We start from the raw sequence: 25,523 nt of genomic DNA, 5'->3' as shown, positions 1-25,523 counted from the left end.
GTAGGGCTGTAAATGAGTACAAGTATATAGTTAATGATAAACCTGAAAACTTCCCCTCAATTTTCTGTAACTTTACCAAGCGTGTATCACCCAGGCAAGAGATAAGCCTGGCTTTGGGAGGCTATCCTCCTCACTGAGGGAGAAGTAGTTTTAAAAATGTCTCCTGAATGCTGGACCAGGTCTCTCCCAAAACCAGATCATATTCTGAGCAGTCAGTGATTTTTCTTAATGCCAAAAGCCCTGTGTGCTGTACAGGTGCATTGCTGAACTGAGTCCACCAGTAGTACAAGTGTTGTAAGGTTGATGTCTACTCTCTTGTTCCATTTTTAAGCCTGTACATTGAGATCTTGTTTTTATTCAGCTTGGGAAGCTGTCTAGCAACATCTTTTAAAGTCAGCCTTGATTTAGCTTGCTCGGTAATCCTTCGATACCTCTGGGACAACCTTTACACTGTTTTTGCAGCCGGTTGATTGTTGTCTCTCACTTCCAAATTTCCATGGGATATTTGCAATATCCCACTCTAATACCTACTAATCCATTAAAAATACCCATGAGATAGATTAGGTAATCCACTGTGCCTCACAGATTGTGCTCGATTGTGCTCCTTAGCTCTCTGCTTTCTCTAGAACAGTCACAGAATGAGTGTTACATCCGCATTGGGAAAGTATTGTTCCTCCAGAAGGATCCCTCAGCACTGGCTCACAAGCAGGCACAGCTTGCTTGAGAAAATATTCCCTCTACTCACATCTACAGGGACAGCTTCATTTGACAATATACTGGAAATGTGGCAGCTACTCTCAAGGTTAACAGGTAAGATTGCAGAGCACCATGGGATAGTAGCTGAGTGGTCAGATCTGCATGCTTTGCAAGTGTTGCATCTCTTGGCTTGTTACTGAAAGATCAGCTTCAGTGCTTACTTGGAGGTAAACCTGTCACTTACTGAAGCCCTTGATTTGTTCAGTGTTTGGATATGCCAAATACCAGTTCAGGAAAGAGGCTAGCCCAGCTCTCCTGGCTCACAAGTCGCTAGGGTCAAGAGGCCATATGACTTAGGACAATAGGTAGTTTGGTTGTTCCACAGCTGTTCCATCAGACTTGTGTGCTGTCCTTAACATCACTTGCTTTGGTGTCATTTGACCAGGTGAGGTGAAAATCCAAGCTGCTAGGAGAGCAGAGTAGTGAGGGCTGGAAATCACCAGTAGCCTCCTCACACAGGGTTCTGCTGTGCCTGATCTGATTTGGATGGATGGAAGCCTAGCAAGGTTAGGCACAATCTTGTTCTGTGTGAAAGCTCAAAATGTGCCAAGCCATGTCCCTAAAGAAGCATGGAAGAATGCAGCAAGCCTGTCAGGCAGAAGAAACTTTTCTGCCAGGCCTACCTGGAGAGTAGCTGCCAGCTCCATGAGTCAGTGTTGGTGGGTATCCCTCACACCTTGCAGAAGAGTAAATCCATGGGGATGCAGCAGGCATGGACAGATCTATATGTTTTGGACACCAGGGTTCTGACTTTCAGCTCCAGAATACCACTCTTTATTCATGCAAAGCAAGGAGATTCCTTAGCACAGCAAGTCCCTCAGCCACTCTGTTCCCCTACAGAGCAGCGAATGTTGTAGCTGTTAACTTGCCATGAGACCATCTCTCTGGTAGAGTACAAAGCTGGCTGAAAGGCTATTGTCGTGGTACAATTTTCTCCTGTACATCCATTAGATGTCAAGGAGAGACCTGCTAGGAACAGCAGGAGAGTTTTGATATCAGCCTCTGGATGCGTGATAGCTCTGGCCATTTTGCTGATCCTGGTGAGCTCACTGCGCAGCTATCGGATGTGGATGGGGGAGAGGTCAGCAGTGAGTCATAGGAATAAGAATTAAAAAAAGAAAAATGTTTGGAGGATGTTTAGTTGGTATTTAAACCTCAATTTTTTTGAAAAGTTGAAGTAGGTGCTTAAGAGACCCTGCTGATCTTGGCACTTCCAGATGTCACCACAAATCAGAGATGCTGGATGAAAGCTGCTCCCAAAACATTTGTGCTTTCATGATATGTGGTCCACTTTCCTTGCTCATCCAGCAGTATTAATGCTCACTGAATCATAGAATCATGGAATGGTTTGGGTTGGAAGGAACCTTTAAGATCATCCAGTTCCAATACCCCTGTTATATGCAGGGACACCTCCCTCTAGACCTAGTTGCTCACAGCCCCAACCAGCCTGGCCTTAATGCCTCCAGGGAGGGGGATGTTCATAACCTCTCTGAGCAACCTCTTCCAGTGTCTCATCACCCTCACAGTAAAGAATTTCTCCCTAATATCTAGTCTAAATCTACCCTCCTCCAGTTTAAAGCCATTTCCCCTTGTCCTATCGCTACATGCCCTTATAAAAAGTCCCTCTCCATCTTTCCTGTAGGCCCCCTTCAGGTACTGGAAGGCCACTATGAGGTCTCCTTGGAGCCTTCTCTTCTCCAGGTTGAAGAGTCCCAGCTCTCTCAGCCTGTCCTTGTAGCAGAGGTGCTTACTGAGTTTGTGCTTGATGTCGTACCTAAGCTAAAAGGAGAAGAATGGGAAAATTATTGGAAACTTCTTCATGGTTTGATGTGTTGCATGCTGGGATGGCATCCCCTTGTCTGAGGGACAAGGACAGAGGGAAATGGTTTCAAGCTAAAAGAGGGAATATTTAGATTGGAAATAAGAAGGAAGTTTTTTACAACAAGGGTGATGAGGCATTGGCACAGGTTGCCCAGAGAGGTGGTGGGTGCCCCCATTCCTGGGGACATTTCAAGGTCAGACTGGACAGGGCTCTGAGCACCTGGTAGAGCTGTAGGTGTCCCCATCCACTGCAGGGGAGTTGGACTAGATGGCCATTAAGAGTCCTTTCCAATGATTCTGTGATCTTCTAGACATCCTCCCATTAATTGCTATAGCAGAGCCTTGGTCTGACTTGAGATTCAACTGCACAGCCATTGTGCAGATAACAATCTGTAAACTCCTACAGTCCTCCAGTGTTTGGGGGGAAAAAACAGGAGCACTTTTACTCCCCTGGTGCTGGTAGTAACTATGGGCGACTCTCCTGTGGTGAAACTGAGTGTTCAGGCATTAGACAGGACTCTAAATTATCTTCTGGGAGGATTTAAGAGAAACTGTGGAATAGTCTTTAGGCTGAAAGCTGTTTAAGCATATTTGTTCTGGATAGGACAGAGTGGGATTTCTTGGGAGCCTGCATGGCTGGATCCAGGCAGCAAGTCCTGTGCTGACACTGGCCCATTCTGTGCCTCTGATTACCTGGTAGCTCTCTCCTTCTAACTAACAGTGTCTGTCAGCCTTGTATAACCAGCTCCTCACTGCACGTAGCAGTGACGTGGGCCATGGTTTTAAGTTGTAAACATAAAGCCAGGCTGCCCTGAGGTCCAGTGCTGAGAACAAAGCAGGGGCAGTAGCTTGGACAAGCCTTTTCTGGCAGAAAGAGCAAGTAGATACAGAACAGTCCTCCTTCATTCAGCAAAGCAGGAGTCATGTTGAAGGAAAAAGTCCTGGGAGTGAAATTAGTCTGTGTGCTGGTCTTGCCTTTGGCAAGCCTGAGAATATCCTAATTGGAGGTGGGAGACAGGGGGGAGGTGGGAGCAGAGGAATCGTTGAAAATGCAAGTAAGGCACTGCAGTCCCATAGCGGCAACTAAGAAGAAATCTTGCCCTCTCCAAGTCAGCCTGTACTGCCTGCTTTTGCAGAAACATTTCTGCCAGCCAACACAGGGCAATCTTGTCTGGGACTTGCTGCTTCTGGGCTCTAGTGCCACTGCTGTCCTCCGGCTTCTGGAGAGCATGCATGGACAGAGCATTACGCCCCATTGTAGGTTGAGGCACTGACCTGTTCTTTGCATAGAACATTGGTGTTTGAAAGCTCATTTTCTCTGGCTTTTACTCAGCAGAAGACTTTAAAGAAGTTCTAGTGCTACTGCAGGAATCTTGGAGACCAGTAATGCCACAGGCAGGGTGCAAGCAGGCAACACTGGGACTCATGCATAGAGCTGTGTTGGATGAGCCTCACTCTTGGCCGAAAGGCAGCGCTGCATTCCCTCTTTTCTACATGTGATGCTCTTGGATGTTAAGAACAGGGCTGCCCCATTAATATCTCTGAACTCTTACCCACAGTGAGCAGGTCTCAGGAGGGAAGCCATGGGTTTGGAGAGGCTTCTGGGCAGGAATACACCCAAAGTGGTTTAGGAGAATGCTATACATTGGAGGTTGTTTTTTTTTCCCCTCTGTGCTGGTGACATGTTGTCTTTACTTCAGAGTCTGGCTACCATGCTTTAAAATAGAGATGTAGACAAACTGGCAAAAGGCCAGAGGAGAACAGCACTAATTGTTAGAGCTTTAGAAAACATGACCTCCAAGGAGAGGTTGGAGAACTCAGGTGCATTTAATCTAGGAAAAACAGTATTAGTGGAGGAGGGAGAGGGATGTCATGGTTTCTCAGTACATAAAAGCTGTTGTCAAAGAAGGATGATTGATTTATTCTTTCTCTATCATTGGTGGGGGGGAGGGTGGGAGATGATGAGACACAATCAACTATGCTTGCACAGCGGAGAAGGTTTAATTTGGTTATTCAAGTAAAGCTTTCTCAGTGCAGTCAGATGCATGAGATTGTCCAGGGGAGCTAAGGAATTTCTGGTGCTGGTGGTTTTAAAGAAAGCCTCCACTGAAGAGGTTTTAAGTCTACTTGAGTCTGCTTCTGTGGAGGATATGAGCTGTGCAACCTCCCAAGATTCTTGTCAACCCTTTGCTCATATAGTTTTGGCTGGAGGATAGACTTGAGGCTGAGGCCTGTCCCTTAGCAACTACAAGCCTTTGCTGTGCCAGCATTGCCAGGTTCACACGCTCAGAGATGCATGAACCAGGTTACTCAAAGCATTAGCTGTAGTTTATAAAAGCGTTGTGGCTTTAGTGGATAATAATATAAGTTCTCTTTGTCTGCGCACTGTTCTTGAGTCTTTGACCATTTCTATATTACAGTTATAAATTTAATGGCAGAGAAACCAAACTTACTCTAGCTTAACATTCTGGGTTAGGAGCAGAGAGGGTTCCACAGTGTGGACCTTAGTACAGACCAGTTGCCCAAGTCAGCATCTTGTGTCTGGAGCCACATTACACTGTATTTTGTGCTAGAGATTTTGCTTCCTCCTGCAGCTGAACTAGGAGGCTGAAAGCTGGAAGAAATGCCTTGATCCAGGCTGCCATCACCCCTGGCTGCAGTGCAAGCAGACAGGCTTGGGAACATGACCTTTCCTCTGCAGTTGTGCCACAGGGATGGCTTCTGTAGCAACAAGATGCTGGGTTCTGGGGCTTTAAAACATTATAAAATAAAATGTGAAAGTAATAACTGGTTGCTGGAAAAATATTGCAGATTAGCACAACTTGTTCTCTACCTTGGCTGTTTTTGTATTTGACAAGTATCACTTGCAGAAAAAGGACTGATTTTATTATAACTCTTTTGTCTGCTTTCCTTCCAACTTCCCCTGAGAACATTTTTCACAGACGTCAAACTGCTTTGAGGACAAAATGTTGGTGACTTCTCCAGTGGTGGTGAGAAATGAAGATGCGTGACGGTGCTGTTCACTGGTGGAAGTGGCAGAGTTTCTTACACTCTCTCACTTGTGAACTTGCCTACAACCCTTTTCTAGGCATAAGCATTCTCTTTAAGGGGCAAAGGTCTAGTTTGCAGATAAAAGCATAAATCTTTAATATCAAATTTTCTTTTGGATCTTTTCATATCCGCAGACGCAGAGCTCTGCCTTTTGAACAAATTCAGATGACGTTATCCTGTATTTTAAATACCCTACTTTTTGTATCCCTCTTGCCTGAAGCTATTAACATTGGCAGAATTGATGTCCTTTGTTTATTCTGTGTACTACTTACAGCCAGAATGTTGGACACCAGCCGGTCTAGTTTCTCTCTGGGTTGTGGTAAGAGGTAGGGCGAGTATTTTCTGCTGGCTGTGTATGCACGTGTGCTGTCCTGAGGAGGTGGAAGGGCAGTCTTCACAATGGGAATGGAGAAGGTGAAATGGCTTCCTGGGAATCAAGCTAAGTGTAGGTCCAGGACAGGACTTGGCATACCTTCATCTCTGGAGTGGGCTGACAGATCCACACCCCAGGGGATGGAAGCAGCTTGTGGAGCCTCCCACTTGCCATGATGGATGGGGTGTAGAGGTCTTGGCAGCGCCCAGAGTGGCCATTGGGAACATTGCTGACTGGGCACAAGCACTGGGTGTGGGTGAGCACAGACTGATGGGGAGCAACGCGTCCGATCTCCGCTCCAGCACTTGTCTTGGAGCTGGGAGTTGGAAGGTCTGGATCTTATCCACAGCTCTGACACTGAGTCACTGCATGACCCCAGGCACTCAGATACCATGGTGATGAACACAGCACAAATGTCTAGACAGATAGATTAGATTGGATAGTCTCTGTATTTGACAAATATTTGCATATCACCACTGTCAGTGCTTCCTATTGCCACCCAGGCCAGTTGTTTCAGTGGGTCTCTTGCATGGCAGGGGTGAAGAAACACTTATTTTTTTTTGCATCAAGGAAGGAAAGGACACCCAACCACAGGACCACATTCACCAGTGCTGACAAACTGGAAGCAAAGAAGGCAGCTGGGCATCTCTTGGAGGAAACAACACTGGCATGCAGTGGGGCTCAGGACTCAGGAGCTGGCTTCTCCCCAGCTCTGCTGCAGCCCTGACACGGCCCTATCTTTCCTCCTGCAGCCAATTAGTCAGTAAGATCTTCAGGGCAGTGATGCTTCCTGCTATGGCTGCTATCACAACAAGGTCCTGATTGCAGAAAAAAAAGCAAACAACTTGAAGTGAGGCTTCCTGAAGAGCTATACTGGTGCCGCTGTCGGCCTCTGGCACAGTGCAGGATGTGAGAAGGGTGGCTGTCACAGAGTAACCTGTGGTTATTTTCCCACCTGGTTCCCTTGTGACAGATGAGCAGAGAAATACAAGGATGTGGCTGGGAGCCTGCCCTGAATGGGGATTTCTGGAGGCTCTGCAAGGTCTCCTGAGCACTCTGTCCCTGGCACCACTGACAGTGAGCCAGGGGTGCTGCAGAAGAGCACTGCCTCTTTCAGGGGATTTGCTTAGCAGGGTCTAATTACAGTTGTTGATTCTGATGTTTTCAGTGTTGTTCATATTCCATTAAAGGATAATGCTGCTTAATTTGCAACAGAGGGTCTTGGTTAACAGTACACCCAATCACAAGGCAGCCCTAATGACACTACTTCCCTACTTCTGGAAACATATAATTTAAAAATCACTTCATTTCCAGTTGTGTGGTTCTCCCCTCTACCCTAATCTCCTAATTACTTTCTAAGCCATTTCATGATTATCTGTAAATATTTCAGCACTTAGATCTACTAATAAGTCCATGGAAGAGTTAATACCTTGAGCAGCAAAGCTGCTTGCCTTCCCCTCTCTTGTACTACATTGCAAGGAAACATTTTCTACCTGGCACATGTGAGAAAAGGGGTGCTGGCTGCAGTGGGATTGAATTTGTACTTTGGAGCTGCAGGGTTGACGGGTGAGTGGTGGCTCTCAGAAATCCCATCTCAAGCTGCAGTAGGTAGACCTTGTGCTAGTTTTAGCAGAGGATGTGTATCTCTCTGCAAATCATTTTACACAGCTTAAGTCCCACTGAACGGGCTGTCCTGTTGCCTCACAGAGGGATCTGCTTGTCAGAGGGTCTCAGGCTTAACTGGGTGCAAGTTAATCTAGCCAGGATGCCCATACATCTGAAAGTACTGGCTGAAATGTGCTGCTTCTGCCCTGACTCTACTGGTCTGTGGGAAGTGGTAACAGCACTTGCTGTGCATGGACAGGAGGGTGGTAGGTCTGGCTGTGACTGCCCTTGGGTGGTATTTCTTCACCATCTCATCCTGCATGCTGCAGTCTGTGGCCTTTACAGCAGCGTGAGAACAGCTTGGTCACGGGGTAAGGAAATATCTGCATTCCCCAGAGAACTTGTGTGCAGATGTCTACCACATCTGGGTGACTGTAAGCAAGAGGATATGGGATGGTGTACCCTCATGCCAATGGTAAAATGGGGAATTTGTTCTCTAATCCCAGCACTGCTCTTCACTTCTCTGAAAAGCCACTGTAGAAATGCTGGTTTCTTACTTAATGGATCTGTTGCCTGTACTTGTCTGGTGTCTTGGGTATTAAAACTCATCTGGGCTTTGTTTGGTACAGCAAAGCTGGTGGGAGGATGGAGAAATGAGCTGGAGTATCTTTCCTGCCCATGCGTTGCATGGGTTTGATTGCTATGTTCTGTGTATGGTCAATCAACAACATCTTCTGCAAGACCTCTGGGAGCCTGCTGATGTCTCTGAAGGTGTTATTTGGAATAACCAGAGATAATTGTGTAACTAAGGGGAGTGATTAACTTCCAAGAATTAAAGAATCAAGCTGGGAGTTAGACAAGTCTATTTTTCTCTAATAATCTGAGCACATGTGACTTTGAAATTCTGGATACTTGAGGAATGTGAGGCTGCTTCAAATCGTATCCATGCATTTTTATTCAATGCTGTAATAGCAAGCAGGAGGAGAGAGTCTGCATATGGTTCTAACCCAGTTCATTTGTGTTTCAGGTAACCCTGTCACAGTGGGAATGAGCATTCATATCTCCAGCATTGACCAGATCTCTGAAGTCAACATGGTGAGTTTGGGATGAAAACCAAGCAAAACAAAAGGCTAATTCTTCCTTTTTCTGGTTGAGATGCACATCCAATACAATGTCTCCTTGCAGTCACCTGAGCTCTCAGGGTGCCCAGATGAAAAGGCCAGGCACCTTTGCTTCTTTAAGCTCCTCCTGCAGATCTTCCCTGTGACTGCTGGGAAGTTGCTGCAGGAGAAGTGGTAATTGTCTGGTATAAAACATGCTTTTTTTCCTCATTGGACATAGGATTATGAGAGATACTGTACCATGATTTGAGACAGTTCTTCATCACTAAAGCATAAGGAATTCAAGTGTGATTTCTTCATGTTCAGTGTGATGAAAAAGAAAGTTCAGCACATCATTGGGCTGTACTAAATGAGGTCTCCAAATTTCTTTCTCATCATACTGGTTTCAGTCTGAGCCTTGCTCTTTCCACCCACTGCTTGGCCTGTGTCACTGGGACTGCCTGTCTACTGGCCCCACAGCCCAGCTCCAGACCAAAACAATTCTGAAATTAAACCCTCCCAAGACAAGGCTGGCGTGATGGATCTCTGTGGTACATGCCTGCCTCTGCTGGCAGTATTTGTGATGTGACTGAAGGACTGTAGTTTGCTTCCTGATAAGATAAATCCTAGTAAGGTTAGTATCCACTAGCTCAGAGAAGCATCCTGAGTGTCATCTGTCAATGCGTGGATGGAGAAACTTGGCTGGCATCTCTGGAGCTAATTACAACTTATCCAGAGCAGACTCTCATCTCTTACAAAATGGTAATGGTGCTGGTTGTCTCCTCCAGCCATTGATGCTTATTCCTTCAAAGTAGTTGCTTGTATTTTTCCAGTGACACAACAGCAGGAGTAGCTTTACAGTCAGCCTGTGACTGCAAAGTTGCAAAACAGATACTGGCTTAGTATGCTTGCTGGTGGCACTTTGGCATTTCTTTAGAGATCTGTACTGGAAAGGGAGGCATCTCACGGTGATCTGTGTGCTTGGGGTGGCATTGATAGGCTGGAGCTTTTCCTGCCACTGAAGAAAATTGTTCTCTGCTCAGATAAGAGATTTCTCCCCATTGCATTGCACTGATCTGTCACCTAGCTCTGCCTTCCTCCCTCCTGCCCAGAGGCTTTTCCTTCAAGTCCCTCTGCTTGCCAGGAGGATGGATGGGGACCATCTGGCAGCAGCTTGTCCTATTCCTCAGTCCTGACCCATGCAGGAGAATCCTAGGCCAGCTTAGAGCTCTTACTGATCAAGTCTGTTAAAATCTTGGTCTCCCAATGCTCCTGTCCTAATTATCTGATTCTGGACTCCCCTGCCCTGTTTTCTCTAGCCCAGCCTTTACTATCATTCTCTGTATGGCATGTTACACGTGTTAATAGTGACACTGGGCAGTGTGTACATACAGAAATTCAGGCAAAGCCCTCAGTCCTCACTACATTGGGTAACTGTGCTTGAGGTTAAGCTCAACTTAGAAAAGGCAGATGGCTTAACCCAGTTCCATCTATCTTGCCTGTCAGGACAGAGATTAACTTGAAATCACCTCCTCCCCCAGTCTCCAGTTGGACCTGAATATTCCTATGTGGCAGCTGCCACCTTCCTTGCTAAAGTCAGGATGAAAAATTTGGAGTCTGGAAATGTCATACAGGACCCCAGATTGCACAAATGTAATTGCAGGGAGTGAAGGATTTATTCTCAGCTTACCTGCTACAATTACCCTGATCTTCCTCCATAGATAACAGAAGAGGTCTAAGTGCTGCAGGTTCAGGATGAAGCTCCTGTTGGAGGTGTCCCCATGGGCTGTATGGTCTTTCCAAGTCTTTTGCCACACACCTGCTGTAGTCAGGCACGCCATGCTCTTTGCTAGCAGCCATTCTCTTTGCAACACTTCCAACCCTTTCCTTGTGAGAGCAATGCTCTCCCCTTTCCAGTGCATACCATATTTCCTCTGCAGAAAGACCGCTGGGGCAAAAAGTGTATGATTGAGATTGCAGAGAAACCTCTGTGGAGTGTAGGGGAGAGCAGGTTGGATCTGCATGGATCTCCATCTGCACATCACTCCAGGTCTTACAGAATGTGGGCAGCACTGCAGATAGACACCGAGTGTTTTGGTAGTCATGGCATGGCTGTAACCAGAGTGAGCGCTAGGCACTGCCTATGCCACACTCCTATTGATGCTGCCATGGCCCATCGCTTCTGTGCTTCTGATCATCTGTCCTGGCTCTCCGTACAGGCTGACAAGCACAGACTCCTGGCCATCCTTTCTGCCTATTTGTTTTACAAAAGAACCTACTCAAGGTTATAAGCAACATGGTGAGGCAGCTTCAAAAGGGCTTAAAAGATCAGAACCAAAATCAAGCCTGTAGGGAGCAGAATCTCATGGGACACAGTTTTCCAAGCTGAAGAGATTTATGTGCATCATTCTGGGTGACAGATGCCCCGGGGAAAGGGCTGTGTCTTACCCCTGCTCTGGACATGGTGATTGGCAAGAAAAACAAGGCATTTTTTTGGCATTGTGTGTGACTGGGGAAGGGACTGTGCAATGAATAAATTAAAGGCACACAAGTGGAGCTGAGTTGCCATGGCAACCAAATAGCTTCTATTGTTCCACAAGGAGTGTTATTACTTACTGCCCCTTGTAGGATAATTAATTAATCCTCAGACATCCTTTCTGGAACAATGGGATGGGCAGGCTGAGGAGAACCCCCAGCTCTCCCATGCCTATCCCTGGGACTCCTGGCATTTACTGGCTGTATGATGGTGGGGAGCAAGTGCTGCCAGTGCCTGGCTATGGCGTGATTCAAGAAGTTGTTTTCCACAGGAGTTTGGCTGGATGTGGTGTTTTGGAGGAATGCAGCTCCACCCACAATTTAAGTGGCACTCTTTACTCCGCTCCCATGGGAATGTTATTATGTTATGACATTTCAATTCTGGAGACTACAGGGCTACACAAAGACAACACAACTGTGTCTTCACACTGGAAGTTCCCAGACACCGATGCACAGAATGCATTGCAATAGCCTGTACAAGCTTGGTGTCTCCTGGTTCCTTGCTGTACAAAGGCAAAGCATCTTATCTTTTTGAGGGTCATGCCCTGACACTATGACATGGTACAGTGCAGATAGAGTCATGCTGGGTTAAAGGAGGCTCCTAGGTACACTGCTGGCTTTGTAACGATCTCCTAATCATGAGGGACCAAAACTATTGTCCTTATTTTAAAAAAATGACATCTCATTCACCACAGCTGCTGCCCGTGTGTGGTCAGCCATATTTTCAAGCTCACTTGCTCAAGTAATGCTTTATTACTGTGTACTCCTCTTAGCCCTGCTAAGCAATGATGAGCTGCAGCCTCTGTTCTTGTCATTGATTAGAAGGATTATTTGCTGAGCCAAGAGCAGTGACATCAATTGAAATGCTTGGAAAGGATGCCAGGGACCAGGCCAAACAGGTACCGGGGAGGGCACATTTGAGTGGCAGACCCTCTGGGAAGTGCTGATCCATGAAGATGAAAGGCCTGGCCAGAGAATTCTCCCGTACAAATTTGCAAGTCAGGGTTTTAAAGGCAGCCTGGAAAGAGAAGCACCTTCATAATGATGTTCTGTAGCTCAGTGGATCTGCTAAGAAAGGAAGGATGGTACTTCCTAGATGCCCTCTGAGGAAGTGGGCTGGAGAAATTATCTTGCAAATGCCATTTTGCTACAGGTTATTGTGCACTTGCTGTAATTCAACCATATGTGGTTGGTGGTGTATTATGGTATGCAGACAGTGCTGTGCGCAGACCTCCTCCTCTGGTGCCTCAGCCATGGAGCAGGCAGCAGCACTTCTGAACCAGGAGAGTAAGGAGTGCTGCCAGCACTGGAGCTCACATCACTCCGCAGCCAGAAAAATGCACTGACTTCCGTCCTTGTGGCACATGCCCATAATGCTGCCCAAAGTCATCATCATTTCAGTAGTCTCGTTCAGCCAGCTTACTTGGTTAGATCCAGCTCTGATAGTATCCAGCACCAACTGCTTCAGGAGCAGGAAGCCTTCCCCTGCATGCCCTTTCAGCAGACAGCTGAGAACCGGCCCATTCAGGGCAGCAGCATTTGCTGCAGGGTGGGAGTGGAGGCTGCTATTTCCACCTGAAGCCTTGCCTCACTCATCTTCAGGGGCATATTTTTCTAGTACCAGACAGTTCAGACTCCCTTCAAGCACTCATGACCTATTTCAATAAGGAAAACCAACCAGAAGCATTGTATGCATTTAGAAGAGATAGTTACCCTTCGTAATGCTTTAATTTCCCTATGATCTGAGCAGTCCTAAACCTGCTCCCCCACCATGTATCTGCACACCGTAAGCAACTTGGAGCATGCAGCCGCTGTCGCCGTGATTTCTTTGTGGCTCCTATAATTTATTCATCCCAAGATGCTCTCCTACATCTGCAATAACATTGTTTCAGTTTGTTATAGCACTAGCTTTAAAGTTTTATAAACCTGGTGACAAGTTGAAAAGTTACAAGAGGATTATTGTAGAGGGCTAGTGTAAGAAGCAGGCCTTCCATAAAGAACTGTTCGCAGGGATATACAAGGTGTTAAAGCAGTGATATTTGTGGAACTGGAGATACATTTTGCTGGGCAGCAGTCTGCAGTGCAGACAGGTTAGTGGTTGGTGCAGAATGCTGGGCAAAGCTAACCTCGATATTTCACTTCATTGCCTCCTGCTCCCTACTCCTCTATCATCACCTCTCACCACAGTGCTGTCAGATGGGAGTGCCAGCACTCAGGTGATTACTTGGGGATTACAGGAAAATAGCAGACAATGCCTCCTCCTAATTCCTTGAAGTTTGATTGAAATACAAGAAACCAAATTGTCTTGTTAGGAAAATAAGTTACCCCTGTTCAAGAAGGATGTAATGCATGTCCCCAGAAAGCTATAGAATCATAGAATGAGCTAGGTTGGAAAAAACCTACAAGATCACCTAGTCCAACCATCCACCTACCACCAACAACCCCACTAAACTATATCTCCCAACGCTATATCTAAACATTTCTTGAACACCTCCAGGGACGGTGACTCCACCACCTCCCTGGGCAGCCCGTTCCAGCGCCTGACCACTCTTTCAGAAAAGCAGTATTTCCTAATGTCCAGCCTAAATCTCCCCTGGCGCAACTTGAAGCCATTGCCCCTCGTCCTGTCACTAGTTACAAGAGAGAAGAGGCCGACCCCAGCTCACTACAACCTCCCTTCAGGTAGGGATAGAGAGCGATGAGGTCTCCCCTGAGCCTCCTCTTCTCCAGATTGAACAATCCCAGCTCCCTCAGCCGCTCCTCATAAGCCCTGTGCTCCAGACCCCTCACCAGCTTTGTCGCCCTCCTCTGAACACACTCCAGGGCCTCAATGTCTTTTTTGCAGTGAGGGGCCCAAAACTGGACACAGTACTCGAGGTGGGGCCTCACTAGGGCTGAGTACAGAGGAAGAATGACTTCCCTACTCCTACTGGCAACACTATTTCTGATACAAGCCAGGATGCCATTGGCCTTCTTGGCCACCTGGGCACACTGCTGGCTCATGCTCAGCTGAGCATCAACTAATACCCCCAGGTCCATTTCCTCCATACAACTTTCAAGCCACTCTGCCCCAAGCCTGTAGCGTTGCCTGGGGTTGTTGCAGCCAAAGTGCAGGACCCAGCACTTGGTCTTGTTGAACCTCATCCCATTGGCTTCAGCCCAGAGATCCAACCTGTCCAGATCTCTCTGTAGGGCCTCTCTACCCCCAGGCAGATCAACACTTCCTGCCAGCTTGGTGTCATTTGCAAACAATAAGCTACAAGCTATTGTAAAAAAACTAAAACTGTGTAGTAGTTTTTGTAACTCCTTTTTTTTGTAAAAAAACTAAAACTATGAGCTACAAGCATCATAAATCTCCCTTTAACCCAAGAAGAAGGTGGATTAGGTGTTGTAACACAATGGAAAGCACAATAAGACAGCAGATCCCAAGCTGCAGCAAGTGAGGATTCACTCAGACACAACAGCCATGGGCACAGAAATAAAGGGGGGAAGAGGAGAAAGGGAAAAAAAAAGGAAAAAAAAAAACTGCTTACCTTCAGAAGACCTCAGGCATACAGAAACCTCCAGTGAAATTCCCCCCATCTCCACCCCCTGCCAACCCTTAAATGAGATCTGGGAAGGGGTGGATCCTGGCTCTACTCCTTCTGGTCACTCAGGTTCATTGCATGCAGCTGAGCTCCCCTGGGTTGCTCCCCCTGGGGAGCAACCTCCCCCAGGTTGCTCAAACTCCCACCAGGTGCTCCATCACTGATTCAGGCCGTGACTTAGCATTTCTGCTACAGGTGTGCAAGGGTGTTCTTGTCCAGAAAAGATCATCCTACAACCTGTTATGCTACCATCAGGGGTGCACCACCCTTTCCACTATGTCAAATATTTCATCTATCAGGCAGGCCTGAAATAGCCTTTGTACAGGAATCTGTCCTGATCAGGCTTTGTAGTCCTGTTTTCACTGGAGAATGAATGTGCATTGCCTAGCTGAATCCCATATCAGCATAACCCATGCACACTAATACACAGGTGATTCTGCTGTATGCTGAGCATAGTTGGTGAAAGAAGGCAGTGTAGATGGATAGACTTGGTATGAGAGACAGCAGCTTCTTAGACTACTGGACACATGAGCACATCTCTTGGCCTTTGAGCCCCTTCCAGTGGACCATCTGTACATCTGCAATAGCAGGCAGGAAACACAGTATACACCTGGAGAAGATTTTCCACTGATACGGATGTCTTGAGTTTTAAAACTCAAGTTTCTAAGGAGAGATTTCTGGCCTTTTATATTATACTACCACACATTTTCTTCAAATATATTCTGCTTTGTTGGCAACCATTTTCAATGGGAAAAAAAAAATGATATACAGATATTTTCCAGTCAGTCTATTCTATGTGTTTGGATATGCAAAGGTTTTAAAGGTTCGAGTATTTAGATCCTACAGTCAGAGATTTCTGGTTTATATGCTGTAAGTATGACAGGACACTCCAGTACCATAACGGTGTCCCTCTAGCCTCAACTATCTCCAGCCTCACAGCACTGCAGTGTCTAAATGTGTGTGTGAGTATGCTATGTCCCAGTATTTAAGGTTGCTGAATATTGAAGACTGCCAAAACACAGTAAAGATGCATCTTTGGTGCTGAGCTGAATGGGTGGTGTGTTGTAATAGTACTGCAGGGGCTGCAGTCCTGTTGGATTGCTGTAGGCTCCTGGGATGGTACTGTTGCAAGTAGCAGAGGATGCCTTGGTGCTGAAGGGCCAAATTCTTATAGTGTAGCATAAGAAGAATAGTACAGCTCTGATGTACCCAGATTTTGTGCTGGCATGGACAAATAAGAGTTGTGCTTAATTTCATGTGCTAGGGGATTCTGTGCACTGTCATTTAAACTGTGATATTCCAAGCATGTGGCTGAGATGGTAGGTTTCTTCAGAGCTGGCAATGGTCTGTGCCTTCCTCTGCCAAAGATTGCCTCAGTACCACTTAGGTCATGCAGCAATTGTCACTTGTGTGCAGGGCTGTAATGCATTGGGTGGCTGCTTGCTTGGAAAATCAAGCAGTGGCAGTTCTGTACATATGAAATGGTATTTTCCTGAAGGAAAGAGGTAACAGAATGAGAAGGAAGGTCCTTCTCTATGGCTGTGAGCAGTATCCTGTGCATGCTGCCATCAGTTACATGTAGTCACCTGGCTGGCTTTCTCCCATGTTTCTCCAGCAATAGGAAGTAACTTCTGCATAAACACAGAACCCCATGGCTAGCTGAAGGGAAGCAGCAGCCTCCTGATGTTTTTTCCTATTGCTTGGAGAAATAAAGACAGTTGTAGAAGGGGAGAGAGGACCTCTAATCCATAGCGGGAAGCCATCTTCTCTGCAATTTCTAGAGCTTACATTGCTTTGCCTGTTCTTCCAGTTGTTATCCCATAAGGACTTCTGGGTTTTGGGGTGACTTACCGGCACCGATACAGTTGAGAAGGCCAAGCATCAGTTGTCAACATATGCTCACACAACATTCCACCTTAACAGAAATTACCGATTATGCTGAAAGACGTGGAATTAAATCATAGAATCATTTGAGTTGGAAGGGACCCTTGAAGTTCATCAGGTCCAATTTCCCTGCAATGAGCAGGGACACCTCCAGGTTTATCAGGTGCTCAGAGCCCCGTCCAGCCTGACCTTGAGTGTCTCCAGGGACAAGACACCACCACCTCTCTGGGCAACCTGTGCCAGTGCCTCACCACCCTTATTGTAAAAAACTTCCTCCTTATATACAGTCTAAATCTTCCCACTTTTAGTTTGAGACCATTTCTCCTTGTTCTATCATAACATATCCGCCGAAAGAATCTGTCCCCTTCTTTCTTATTGCTCTTCTTTAGCTACTGAAAGTCCACTCTCAGGTCTCCTGGAGCCCTCCCATCTCCAGGCTGCACAGCCCCAGCTCTCAGCCTGCCCTCACAGGGAGGTGTTCCATCCCTCAAATCATTTCTGTGGCCCTTCTCTGGACACACTCCAACAGATCCATGTCTCTCTTGTGTTGAGGACTCCATATCTGGATGCAGTGCTCCAGGTGAGGTCTCACGGCGCAGAGTAGAGGGGCAGGATCACCTCCCTCGACCTGCTGACCATGCTTCTGTTGATGCAGCCCAGGATGCAGTTGGTTTTCTGGGCTGCAAGGGCACACTGGTGGCTCACATACAGCTTGCTATCCAACAGTACCCCCAGGTCCTTTTTGGCAGCTCTTAGACTAAGGTAGTGCATGGAGACAAGTAAAGCATTGGGTCTCAGGGAACTTGTGTGTGATGAGATGTGGGAATGGTTGCTGAAATTCTAACAAGCAGTGCTCCCATTTCTGCCCCAAAACTTGATCCTTCCACAGCAGGGTGGTGATCTTGCAGTTGCAAAGCAGTTAAGAAAAAAGCAAACCATTGTGAAGGAGCCTGATGTACTCCACATTCTTGGTTACGAAATTGGTTACAAAGAGATTGGCCTGGGTTAAAAAGTAGAAAATAGGTCAGTGTGACTCATATGTCAATATTTGCTGTATTTATGGCAACTCGTAGAAGGGAATAATCTTATCTATCTTCTGTAATATTTTGAAAATTATCCTATTCCAGTGACAGAATTCTCCCTGCATCCTTGGCCTTGATGTTGGCTACCTGTAGAGACAGCCCAGTGAATTCACTACATCTTAGAGTCAAGCTGCTAAGTAACAACCCAAAGATCACCATACCGTTTCTTCAAATGCAATGGTCAGATGAAAGCTAGGATCTGCACAAGGAGCCAGCAACTCCTTCTGAGATGGAGGTCCCATGGACTTGAGGTGTGTGTAGCAGAGGGCAGTCTGGTAAAGCAGCAGTCCTGCCTGGAGCTGTCCCCACGCGAGTGGGGGAAAGCTTCATAGCATCCCCTATAAAGGAGTCCCCTGTGTTTGTGCTGAAAGGCTCTAATGTCTTTGCCATTAATGATGTTCTTGAATGAAATATTTTTGTTGGCTGAATTGCATGATTTTACCATGGACATAGATCAATTGATAATGAGCTGTGGAAGCCTTGCTGAAATAAGCTCTCAGCTGAAGAAAAACTGGAAGCTGCTGAGCTAGAGTATGACTCTTTCCCCCTGAGGCTTTCTATTCTACCATGCTGATTTCCTCCTAGAAATCCTTTAGCATTCGCAGGATAAATTAATGGGAGGGTATGCAGGAAGCCTGTTATCTGTGCAACTGGAACAACTTGGATATGGCCAAGCAGTTGGATGGACTGGCTGATTCCTAGACCAAACCCTGGGTTTTGCAGCACTAACAAAACGTGGTGGAGCTGCTTACTGAGAATAGGCATTTATACATCCCCACTACGCATCTTGCCATGATGCCATTTTCCCTAAGGAGCAGCTCTGCAAGTCCTCCAGTATCACAAGTCTGAGCCTCAGGAGGGCTTAGTCAACCCCACTTCCAGGACTGAGAATGAGTTCAGATGCCTGGCTCGCTGGGTGATTCCCCCATGAGAATATTCTGTGCTCTCACTGAACAGACTTATGTTCACTCTCCTTTTCATAGATGACTCCACCCCACAGCAGGAAAGGAGTCATACTGGAGAGGATGAGAGTCCACGGCTATATGGTTTGCAGCACGCTTTCAGCTGAACAGTGCTATGTATTGCAGTGCTCCATCTGTTCCTGAACGAGCCAAGTTATCTTTAGATCTGAACATGTCAGCGTTGTATGGCAGTGGCATGAACCACTTCAGCTTGCACTCTGGCATTCCTGTAGTAGTTAGCATTGTTACTGCAGAAAACTGTCCCGGATAATTTTTTCCTGCTTTGGTTTTTACATTACAGGCAGAACTCCCACAGCCTTTATATATTTATATATATGTATATATTAAAAAAGCTGTATTTGAGAACAATGTTCCAAATGGCCACCTGTTTCAATAGAAGTGCTGCAGCATTGGAGAAGATTACTGCAGAAGTATCTTCCCACAAGTGAAAACTTCATGTGGTTGATTGAAAACCGTATTAGATCTTGAGGCTCTGACCTGATGACATCTTGTCATATATATATTTATAGCATGCAGCAATAGAGCGTACGTGCGCAAGAGTGCCAGCACCTCCATATAGAACCTAGTTCTGAATACAAGGGCGTGCGTGTCGTGTTGCTATTTGAATATGTAAATAAATGGGGCTATATATAGCTCTATATGTTATGTACATGTTGAGTGAAGGTGGCAGATACGACAGCTGAATAGCTTTGCTGTTTCTGAATGCTGATATAGGCTCCCTGCGTGCTCCCTACATCTCTCGTGCTCGCTCCTACCACTCTCAGCCTTTCTGCTATCACATTTTTCAGGCCTCTGGAGAAGACTGTGTGTGGGGACAGGAGCTGTTAATATTCTGAGTCTGTGCGGAGTTGCTAGGCTACAGAGAAAAATGAACATTCAAGGAAAAATGATGGTGAAAGGGAAAGGATCTGCTGAGCTGTCTGTAGATCCAGAAAGGCCTTCTAGTCAGATGAAAGGGATCATTTTGGGGAAGGAGGTAGTGCATGCCTGTGGGATGAAATGCTGCCAGTCTCTGCTGCTCTGGCACAAGCAGACTGTCGGGGCAGCTCCAGCCAGAAAAGTGGCAGATAAAGAAGTGAAAGGTGGGATTCCACAGCCCCTGCTGCCTTCCACACCACTGCCTGCAGGGTGCATGCAGCTGGCTGTCTTCCATCTGCCAGGGTGCAGCAGGACACCAGGCTGGGGTGTGCACTCTTACACATCCCTCACCCCCCTCTTTGCAGGATGCTGTGAGCTCCCACCTGAGGCTCTAGTGAAAAGGAAAGCAAACCTAAACATGTTTACATCTTGCAAGTTGGACTTCATCTCCCTCTTCCACTGCAGCAACCTGCTGCCACAGGATCTCGTTTTACGTCATTGGGACTGCAGGAGAAGGCAGCTTGTGCCTTTCATCTCCCTTCCTGTGCACTTTGCATTCCCAGGTCATGGATACACAAAGTACTGACCTTTTTATTCATCAAGTTTTCAACTGAGGTTCAAGCAGACTTGAAGGTCCACCACACACCAGCTCCAGTATGATCCTGGTTTTCCTGAATCTCAGTTTAGTTCCTGAGTGCTGATCTTCTTCTCCCTTGTAAATGAGTGTGGGGATTTAGCTCTAGAGGCTGAGTGCCATCATATCTACCAGGTGTCTTTTGTTCCTCTCTTCTGGAAGGTCGGCTTTGCCCTGTGCTCCTGTTCCTGTCTGCAAGATTTCTGTTCCCTCGCAATATTGCTGGCTGTATCAGAACCCTCCGAAAAATTAAACAGTGCCTTTGGGTATTTTTATTATCTGGATACTTTATTTACCGAGCTCACATGGGCTTCCTGCCAACAACTTTCAGCCAGCTCTGCAAATAGAGCTCCTTGGCTCCAGGACTGTTGGTCCTGGTACTGCAGAGAGCACTCATTCAGCATGGACAAGGACTGCAGCTTGTTCTTTGCCATCCAGTTGGCCATGAAGTCCAAGTCTGCTTGCTTGTGGAGCTCTACAGCCTGCTGAAATCTGTTTTTTGCCTCATGCATCCTGTAATAAACTTGACTCGTTCAGCAGGATCAGGAGTGTTTCATAAGCTGCATTTTGAAGGCTATCGTCAGTTAACTACACTGCACCCATCCATCAGATTTATGCTCCTGCAGCCAGGACTTGGATTGCTAAAGTGGCAGAAAGATAGCGTAGGCCATACTGTGTGTGCTGCTGCTGCTCAGTCTGGTTCCTTTGGCTTTGCCCAGGCACAATCAAGGGCATGACTGGAAGCAGAGGTAGCCGGGAGGTATGATACCTGATGTGGTCAGCACCCTAGATGGTAGATATTGCCAGGAATGGGTTATCAGTTGGTATCCTTCTACCTTACAGTTGTCCTGGAATGACTACAGTTCTCTGCTCACACCACAAGTGACTGCTAGCCCTTTTCTTCTAACACAATCTGCCAGCATAGAGGTCACAGATACAGCTATGCCAAGTACTCATGTAGAATCAGTCACGCCAGAAATAGAAATGGGCCTGTGTGTACAAAAGTCATGGGGTTTTTTTGAGTACGATAATTTGCAGAAGTTTTCTTGGGCCTGTTGAAAAGCAAGCCTTGTTTTTCAAACCACAGGCTGCCATCCTCTCCCTTTAGTATACCCCCGCACTTGGCCTTACTGAGCCATGTTGCCATAAAAATGTTCTGCATCTTCTGTGCCTGATTCCACATCATCTCTGCCTACTCCCAATTGTCTTTCCTACGTGATCAAATTCTTGTGCTTGCTAAGGGAAATTAGCTCTACCTTATAACATTTTGGTCAAGCCAGTCTGCACCGAGTTGCCAGCAAAGTTGTGGCAATTATTCCAAACAGGACATGTTAGTTGTCTTACATCTTTTAAAGGATTTGTTTGCCTCCAGCTACCTCCAGGGAAATAACACCTTTGCAGCAGGTTTTTTTTTTTTACCATGGAATAACAACTCTTCTTTCTCTAAGTTAAAACTGTCTTTCAAGCACAGTGTGCCTTGATAATGCAGAAAGAGCCACGGCTTTGGTGCTCAGAACTGTATATACAATGTTTTATTCTGCTGCGTAAGGTAGTAGTATTGCTTCATTCATGCCATAACTCCCTACCCATGCAGCCCTAAGCTGCACTGATGGTCTTGAATGCCACAGCAAATCATAAACTCTGTTTAAAGTTTTATTTCCCAGGGAAAAAAAGTAGTTTCTGTGCATTGCACACTTAGCACTTGCCTAGAGATGTAGGATCCCAAACTGCAACATGGAGGCAAGTTAGCATCACTGTCTCAATATTATGGGTAAGAGAAAATGGGACATAGATTAAAGTGCCCAAAGTCTCCTACAGAATTAGCATTGACTGAGCTGAAAGAGAGAGACAGAAGTGTTTTCTAGAGTACCTAATCCCAGTGGGCTTCTAAGTCTCTTGAAGGATTTAGAAGTATCCTTTTCTCCTTGCCATTCCTCCCTTCTCTTCCTATAGTCTCTGGCAGTCAGCATCTATTTGGAGGGCTTCAGAAACTCTCCTGTCTGGAGTATGGTTCAATTAGATTGGTGTCCAATAAACCTCTTGACAAGACGATGAAGAGGACATTTCATTAAAAAATAATAGTAATTCTTAAAAAATGATAGCCCAGAAGAATGAAGAGTTCTGGGAATTTTTTAGTGAAATTGCATTCTTCTGCTACCGTGTTGTTCCTGCTAGAAAGCATAATGAGTGTTGACCACTTGAATTGAGCAGCACTCAGCAAGCAAGAGGTAAGAAAGTCACTGTAAAATGAAAATTCTCTGAAGGTGCATGCAGAGGCTGTGAAACGGCTTTGAAAGAGTTCAGGGAGTGTCACTGGTCTTCCAGCTTCACCTTTCCCTTGGCATAATCCAGTGTTCTTCCCTCAGCCTTCTGAGGCTTTAGAAACCCGTATCTTCACTAGTCACTGTTTAAATGTCTCGCTCAAATTCAATTTAGCTTAATAGGCTAGTTGTTGCATGTTTAATTGGATACAAATGATTATTAAATACGTATTTTTGAGCTTTAATGGCTCTATATCAGATGTGCCTGTATGTGTATGCAGCAGGGCACTGGTAATACGCTGCAAGGCAGTAAGGGTAGTGCCTAGGAAGTACAAATAGATGGAATAGGGGAAGCTGGGAGATGGGTAAAGAAATGGGATACAGCCACCAATGCTGTTGCATGGTTTGTTGTGGGTGTGCAAAACGCAAATATGTAGCATGCTAACATAGCGCAGGACTAACAACAATACAGGTGCTATGGAGATGGAATGTGGCAGGAGAGAAATAGGGCAACAAGATGACACTTCACTTGCACACCCCTAGTTGTTGAGGATACAGCTGATATGTCCCAGTTTCTGGACATGCATTCAGCAATTAAACACATGCAAATTACTACAAAAGTAGATCACACTGGTGAGGGGAAACATCGCCATGCAAAGTTCTTCCGAGGTCCTAAGAAAAATGAGTTCAAGATCACAAAGACCTGCTGCACAGAGGTGCACAGAGCCTGTCCTAGAAGCTAACACATTTGTTCCCTTGCATTACTGGCAGAAATACTGCAGGTACAATGTGGTTCTCCTCTCACCCACATCTGGGGATATTTGGTTATTCAAAATTAGGGGAGGTGGAGAGAGATTCTGGATTTCTCACCTTCTAAGTTGAAGAACAGGGAGAAGGACAATATCTAAAATAGTTGTCACTTTATGTATAGCAGTTGTCATGCAGAACTCCAGACTTGTAAATTGGGCACTGGCTTGCACCAGAAGATAAATTAAAAGCAGAATGTTGGCAGAATACTCTCCCCATGAAAAGCACAATAAGTACGAGAGCTGCTGCTTCCTGCCCTAGGCAAAGGTGAGAGTCTAAAACAGACTTCATGCTATCTTGGAGAAGGAAAGATTGCTATCATGTCTTTACTAATGTCAGATTAACTGGTGCTTTTTAAGATCTGGAACCCATTGATTTGTCTTATCTGCATGGAAATGGGCAATCCATTGTGAGGGCAAAGCAGCTTTCTTAAACAAGGTTGCTAAGAACTGTGGCCATCTTGCTCTGTCCTTCATATATTTTCCTGTGCTTTTTACACTGCTTTGTTTCTTTGCAAAAGGTTGCAGGCACATTGTCTCCTTCCCTTCAAAATTATTCTTATTTCCCCTACCCTCTCCTTAAAATAAAACATACTGGAGGACTACTTTGTCCTTTAATTTCTCTCCCAGGAATGACGGGAACAGGAGCTGGTGTTTAATCATCAAAGAAGTTGAAGCCAACAAACTGTTCATTAGTCTCTGGCAGTGGCAGCTTGGTTTTTACTAAGTCAGATGTTCCATTTTTTCTCTCTCTTTCTGGAGCATTTTGGCTTTCCTAATGTTCTTTTATGATCTTGGACAAGGAGACCATATGTCATTTGCTTATATGGGGTAGGACTTTTATTTGGTCACTTCTCCAAAGGGAGGTGTTTCGTCAAAGTTAGGGGTGAGGGGGACTTGGGGGACAAAATTCAGTGGCACATCTAGTGGTGGAGGTAAATTGTAAAATGGCCTTTATTCTCCTCATTGCTTCCAGCACCTTTCAAGTTCTTGGTGAAATATAGCTCCACTCGCAGTCTGGAATTGTTGCCTTCACTTTCAGAGCTCTCCCAGAAAGGTACCAGAGACATGGGCTACGCTCAGGAGACATCCACGTTGCCAGAAATACTGTATTCTAAGCAAAGGTTTGACTCTTTTGCATGCAGTATTTCTTCAACTTCTAATTCTGGCTTTTGAGTCTACTGTAGCCTGCAACAAGAATGCACACATCTGCCTCTGGTCAGGTTTTGTACTGGGGACTGTATAGGTCACAGCACAGAGGAAACCAATCTGACCCAATCTTCCAATGATCCTCATCTGCCAGGAGCTGTGCTGAGGCTTTATGAGCAGCCTGCCCAGGAGGGATGCTTCTAGTGTCTGTTGGGAGCTGGAGCTTCTGCCTTGCCGCAGGACGCTCTGCATCCTTGGGCTGATTCTCCTTTCCTGGAGATGTATGTAGTCCCTCCCTTCTATGACCTGGAGGACTGTTTTCTCCACACCATGCCTGGGCCTTCCAAAATGCTGTTAAGCACCTGACCTCGTGCTTTTGTAACAAGTTCCATCACTTCTGTGGAAAGTTATTTTCATTACTTTGCCTTCAGCCTGTTCCTGTGCAGCAACCCACTACAGAAAATCAGATACTGTCATCGTAAGTCTCTGTTTAGTATTTAATCTGTGCAATATTTTTCCTCCCTTGCTGCTTCCTGTTTCTGTCAGAGTCTTTCTACTGTTTTTTTTTTTTTGGTGCATTTAGTTATTTGTATACTGCTCAGTAACCATTATGTTTATAAAAGAGGGTGGAATTCTGTACACCGAAGTAGCAGAGGGTTACAATTACTTATTAAGTGGGGAAACTGAGAGACCCTTGTGTGTATTTCTCTGCATCCGTTCACCTCTGGAGTTCTGCAGGAGATACCTTTCTCCTTCCATACCCCTCTCGTGACCACATTTCAGCCTTTCACTGTTCAAGACCTCTTACATCATCTTTGGTTTGAGGTCTCTGCTGTATCAGAAAAGATGAGCTATCAGTACTATTCTGTTGTTTGGGGATGTACACTAACAGCCCTGTTCTCATTAGCCGGTAGGATGCACTGTCATTTTACAGGTGAGACCCCCAGATAAGCTCCTCTTCACTCTCCAAGTCTTTTGCTGGCCTCAACACGTGCTTCCCTCCCTCCTTGCAGGGAGGCAGCTCTGGAGTGTCTGCCA

The 25,523-nt window shown here is 46.0% G+C and overlaps 1 protein-coding gene and 1 long non-coding RNA gene across 4 annotated transcripts in view; one reads left to right on the top strand and one right to left on the bottom strand.

The window, feature by feature from the left end:
* LOC110403351 (gamma-aminobutyric acid receptor subunit beta-4) overlaps nt 1-25,523 on the top strand; it is a 67,264-nt gene that overhangs the window by 17,102 nt on the left and 24,639 nt on the right. For all 3 annotated transcript variants that reach the window (XM_021406476.1, XM_021406475.1, XM_021406477.1), the window contains one exon: nt 8,634-8,701. In XM_021406476.1, coding sequence (XP_021262151.1) covers nt 8,634-8,701 — 68 coding nt within the window. The remainder of the gene's footprint in view (nt 1-8,633; nt 8,702-25,523) is intronic.
* Nucleotides 11,123-14,821, bottom strand: LOC110403352. Its single transcript, XR_002441625.1, has 2 exons — nt 14,775-14,821; nt 11,123-12,896 (listed from the first exon to the last, which is right to left on the bottom strand). It is a non-coding gene; the product is annotated as an uncharacterized LOC110403352 (long non-coding RNA).

This window comes from Numida meleagris, chromosome 8 (assembly GCF_002078875.1).
Source record: "Numida meleagris isolate 19003 breed g44 Domestic line chromosome 8, NumMel1.0, whole genome shotgun sequence".
NCBI lineage: Eukaryota > Metazoa > Chordata > Aves > Galliformes > Numididae > Numida > Numida meleagris.
The sequence above is the reverse complement of the archived record's forward strand: the minus strand, read 5'-3'. Positions and strand labels throughout refer to the sequence as shown.